Here is a 4,925-nt window from a genome sequence, read left to right on the forward strand (position 1 = left end):
GAACATGAATTTAAAATGATAAAATGTTATCAAATAAAGGTTGGATTATAAGACAGGAAAATCAAGGCAATTACTATGAGATAGGCAATGACTGTTTTCAATTCTCAAGGATAAAGGGATTTAGAAACACAGACTACAAACGTGATAACAGATTGGAAAAATAAATGTTTTTTGAAAGTGCAGCCCCCTTGTAGAACATTAAGACAGTTGATTTTTACAGATTTAGGAACTAGAAATACTGAAGAAAAGATTCTTAGTGTGTTGGGAGGGGGGCAAATTTCTGCAATCCCAGCTGCTCAGGAGGCTGAGGCAAGAGAAATTCAAGCTCAAGGCAATCCTATCTCAAAATAAAAAAAGAAAAGGGCTGAGTGGAAAGCTTCATGATGTGAGATTCTGGATTCCATCCCTGGTGGGGGAAGGTTAAAGTTAATTTAAAACAAATGGTTTTATTCAGAATTTTGTTTTTTAAAAAACAAGGTTATCAATTACAGAAACTGATAGTTCCCTAATTTCTCAAGCATTCAGTACTGAATGAATGAGGGATAAAAATAAACATGATACAGAAAAGCTACATATCATTTCTTATATAATGCAATGCATTTTAATGTAAATTTAAAATCTCTTTTTAATAATTTTATATTCGGGGCCAGGGATTTAGCTCATTGGTTCCCTGCCTGCTGCACAAGCACAAGGACCTGAGTTCAATCCCCAGTACCAAAATAGTAATAATAATAATTTTATACTCAATAAGGACAATTGTTAGTACATTTGATTAATACTTAAATATCTCTTACATTTGACAATTCAAAATCTAGAAAATATTTAGTTATTTATACATTTAACTGATCAAATTCTCTTAGACCCTTCAAATGCAATGCAGACACTTCAGTCAGTGTAAAGGTCAGTAAAACAAATCTTTCTCTAAAGTAGTTTTATAAATATAATAAACCAGATCTTTAAATTTGGAAGCTCAAATCCTCTAAAGCCTAAAATACAAACAAAATCTACAAAAGTAATATGATTACACGCCCTGACTAAACTTGTTCTTAAGTTTAACATATGAGTATTAAGCTATAGGTTTTCAGTTTATCAGGGTTTTTTTTCTTCCTAGGGCTATAAATTTGTTTTCCCATATACAGGGAAAAAAGTTATCCACCTAAAGTCAGTGTAGTGGTCATGTGTAATCCCAGAACTCTGGGAGGTTGAGGCAGGGTGATCCAGAGTTTAAACCCAGCCTGAGCAATTTAGAGACTTAGAGAGACCCTGTCTTAAAATAAAAAATAAAAAGGGAGAGGGCTGAGGATGTACCTCAGAGCAAAAGCCTTGAGTTCAATCTCCCATACCTCTACAAAAAAGGAGGAAAAAAAAAGAAAAAAGAAAACATAGCCCCTTAGGACCATACCCAGTCTTTTTTTGTTGCATTGCTGTAGAGCCTAAGTGTTGCTTCTAAAACTGACCCAGTAAGTATTGGAGTGAGTCCCCAGCTAGGTCAGAACTTTGTCTCACATCTCTACATCTCCTGAGCTTCCAAAGCCTATGTCCTTCCAACTTAATAACCACGTTTCCATTTCTAATGATCTTGTGATTTTATCAAAATACCCCATATCTTAAAGTATTAGGGGCTTTCCAGGCCTACAGATTCTAATTCCCTTTTGGTTATTAACAGACTGTTTTTCTTAAAATTTTATTGATACATTTTATTGGTAGATTTTGGGTATACAATTCATTTACATTTATCATTGGGTGTTTGTACCTGTACATGATATATCTTGGTTCTTATTTTTTTCCCCCATTACCTGTGTGCACTTCACCCCCTCCACCCTTCCCCATTTACATAGATTTCATTTCCTTTTTTTTTCTTTTCTCACAGTTTTTCCTTTCCCTCTTTTCCCTTCCCCTTCCCCTCCCTTCACTCCCTCATCTTTGGAACTTTTTTGCTATTTAAAATTTTCAATCATTCATTTTAATCATTTTAAGTCTTGTTTACACTATCAGTTTCTCACACTAGAGAAACTATTTGGTATTTACACATGTGTCCTATTTAGCTTTACTGTATGTAAAAGCCCCACCAGACAATAAAAGTTTATTTAAAAAAATTCTTTTATTGGTACATTTTAGGTATACAATACATTTACATTTATCATTGTGTGTTTGTACCTGTACATGATGTATCTTGGTCCTTGTTTTCTTTCCCCATTACCTGTGCACCCTTCATCCCCTCCACCCTTCCCTATTTACACAGATTTCATTTCCATTTGTTTTTCCCTCTCACAATTTTTCCTTTCCCTTCTTTCCTTTCCCCTCCCACCACCCCTATACTTTTGGACCTTTTAATATTTCAAATGACCAATTATTCATTTTAATCATTTTGATCCTTATTTACACTTTCAGTTTCTCACACTAGATAAACTATTCAGTATTTACACATGTAATAAAACTGTATTTGAAGCTCAGGTTGTTAGTCTCTTATTGCCTAGGTACAAATCCTGGCTCCATACCACCTCCTTTGTGATTTGAGTAAGTTACTCAATCTCTCTGCTCCTCATTGTAGTATGGAGATATTAGCAGTACTATCTTATAAGGTTTATGAGACTTAAATGAGACAATACAAAGTAAAGCATATGAACAATGTTTGGCAGATACTAGGTGTTCAATAAATGAGTATTATTATATTTCTATGAATTATAAAATTAAAAACTTTAGTTCACAATAAATAAATACAGATATATCTCTGGAAAGTTCTGGTTCTGGTTAAAAGGGTCACAGGTGACCCTCTTAAATTTACAGTACCTAAGGTTTCACTTAATTTTTCTCAGCGGTTATTTGACTCTTGAAACTCAACATTTTATTTTTTTTAAAAACTTTAACCTGATTGTATAAAATCATCTGTTAGCTATACCATATTAACCTAACATTTTAAATAACACACTTCCTAAAAGTAAAGCAGAGATGTATGATTCTGTGTGGGTATTTGTACATGATGGTAATAGGATTACCTGCAAAGCATAGAAATAAAAAAGTGTTTGGAATAAAAAAATAAACATGATGACAAGGATGACTACGCAGCCAAATTGAATAGATATTTTATCCAAAATCATTAAAAATCTACATTTAATATACAAATTAAAGAATAATTTATAGGAGCTATTTTATATAGAAACTTAAATGAAAGAAGAGCCCACACTAACTCCCCACTTCTAAATGTTTGGGAAATAACTAGAGAAGAATCAAGAAAAAAATATTTCATACAAGGTTTGAACATCAGTAAAACTGAAGACACACACTGCCAGATGACTGCTCCATGGAGAGAGATGTGTGTGTTCACATCCAGGCTCAATTACACCCCTTAGTCTTACACAAGCAAGGAGTTTCCAGATGCACCCTGGGCTGGAGAAAAAAGCAGCCCAGAATCAGCTGCCTCTTGTGGCGAGGCCTGGAGAGAACTGACATTTGCAGAGGTGCACAGTCTTGGCAGACTGCCTCTTCTCTACCCAGCTAAAGGGCCATGTATTGTACATATATCACAACAGTGTGTAAAAGACCCCTTTAAATTGAAAAGAAAAAGCAGAAAAAAGCAAGCTTGGACAAGATAATGCAAGTGATTCGCTTCCCCTTATCACCAAGAGTGGGCTTTCCAAGAATCTCTATAAAGTCACAGGAGCTTTCCTTTCCCCAGCAGCTTCTTAAGTGCCCTGGAGATGTCCCTGTTCCTCAGGCTGTAGATGAGTGGGTTCAGCATGGGTGTGAGGATAGTGTAGAAGACTGACACCATGCTGTCCTGCTCTGGGGTGTGCTTGGAGGCTGGTCTCATGTACATGAACATGGCAGCCCCGTAGTAGAGCCCAACCACTAACAGGTGAGAGGAGCAGGTGGTGAAGGCTTTGCGGTGACTTTCCCCAGAGCCCATGTGGATGACAGCTCGAAGGACACAGGAGTAGGAAATGATGATGACTGCAACTGGGAAGATTAACATCACCACACAACAGATGAACATCAGCCTTTCAAATGCAGTTGTGTCTGTGCAGGAGAGAGGTAGGAGGGCTGCAACATCACAGAAAAAATGGTGAATTTCCAAAGAGTGGTAGTAGGAGAATGACAGAGTGGCTCTGAGCACAATGATGCCATCCAGAGAGCCCAAGATCCAGGAAGCACCAGCCAGGAGCATACAGAGTTTCTGGCTCATGAGCACTAGGTACCTTAAAGGCTGGCAAATGGCAGCATAGTGGTCATAGGCCAACGCAGCCAACAGGAAACACTCAGCTCCAAGCAGGGACACATAGAAGAATATCTGGGTCCCACAGCCTGCCAGAGAGATGGATTTCATGCCAGATAGGAAGTTGACCACCATCTTGGGGACAGTGGTACAGACCAGCATGAGGTCCATGAGGGAAAGCTGGCTGAGGAGGAAGTACATGGGCATGTGCAGCTGGGCATCCAAGTGGATGAGCAGGATCATGGCTGTGTTCCCCATGCAGGCCACTGTGAAGATGGCCAGGACCAGGGTGAAGAGGAAGGTGTGGATGGGGCTGTGATCAAAGATTCCCAGCAGGATGAAGTCAGAGTTAAAAGTCTGGTTTCCCCATACCATCCTGGAAATGTTGCCTTATCTGAAATTTAGAGAGAATACCAGCATATTTATTACTTCAATTTTCAAAGGCATATTGCACCAAGCCCCTCCACTGGGCAGTGTACCCAATGCAGGCATAAGTCACTATCACCAACCATGTTGGGAGACATGGTCCAAGGCTATTTCACTATTTTCATTCATCCTTCAAAAGAATAACTTCAGTAGCACTTCCTTAATGTTTACATACAAGAGTTCATAAGAGCTTACTCTTTTACTCACAGGTAGCGTAAATAGAAAGTTTAGGAGAAAGTAATTATACTTGTCTATGCTAAATTATCCCTATCATAGGAAACTCCTT

General features: G+C 37.8%; 1 protein-coding gene across 1 annotated transcript; it reads right to left on the minus strand.

Moving 5' to 3' along the window:
• Positions 1–3,652: 3,652 nt before the first annotated feature.
• LOC101714400 (olfactory receptor 2M4) lies at positions 3,653–4,588 on the minus strand. Its single transcript, XM_004870979.2, has one exon. It carries the CDS (start codon positions 4,586–4,588, stop codon positions 3,653–3,655), a length of 936 nt encoding a protein of 311 aa, XP_004871036.2.
• Positions 4,589–4,925: the final 337 nt, after the last annotated feature.

Source organism: Heterocephalus glaber, unplaced genomic scaffold (assembly GCF_053883595.1).
Source record: "Heterocephalus glaber isolate CG9 unplaced genomic scaffold, H.glaber_assembly_v1.0 deba00001462, whole genome shotgun sequence".
NCBI classification, from domain to species: domain Eukaryota; kingdom Metazoa; phylum Chordata; class Mammalia; order Rodentia; family Bathyergidae; genus Heterocephalus; species Heterocephalus glaber.

What these genes read in the sequence shown, in the direction of transcription:
- LOC101714400 (XM_004870979.2), bottom strand. Translation starts at nt 4,588, where the DNA reads ATGGTATGGGGAAACCAGACTTTTAACTCTGACTTCATCCTGCTGGGA.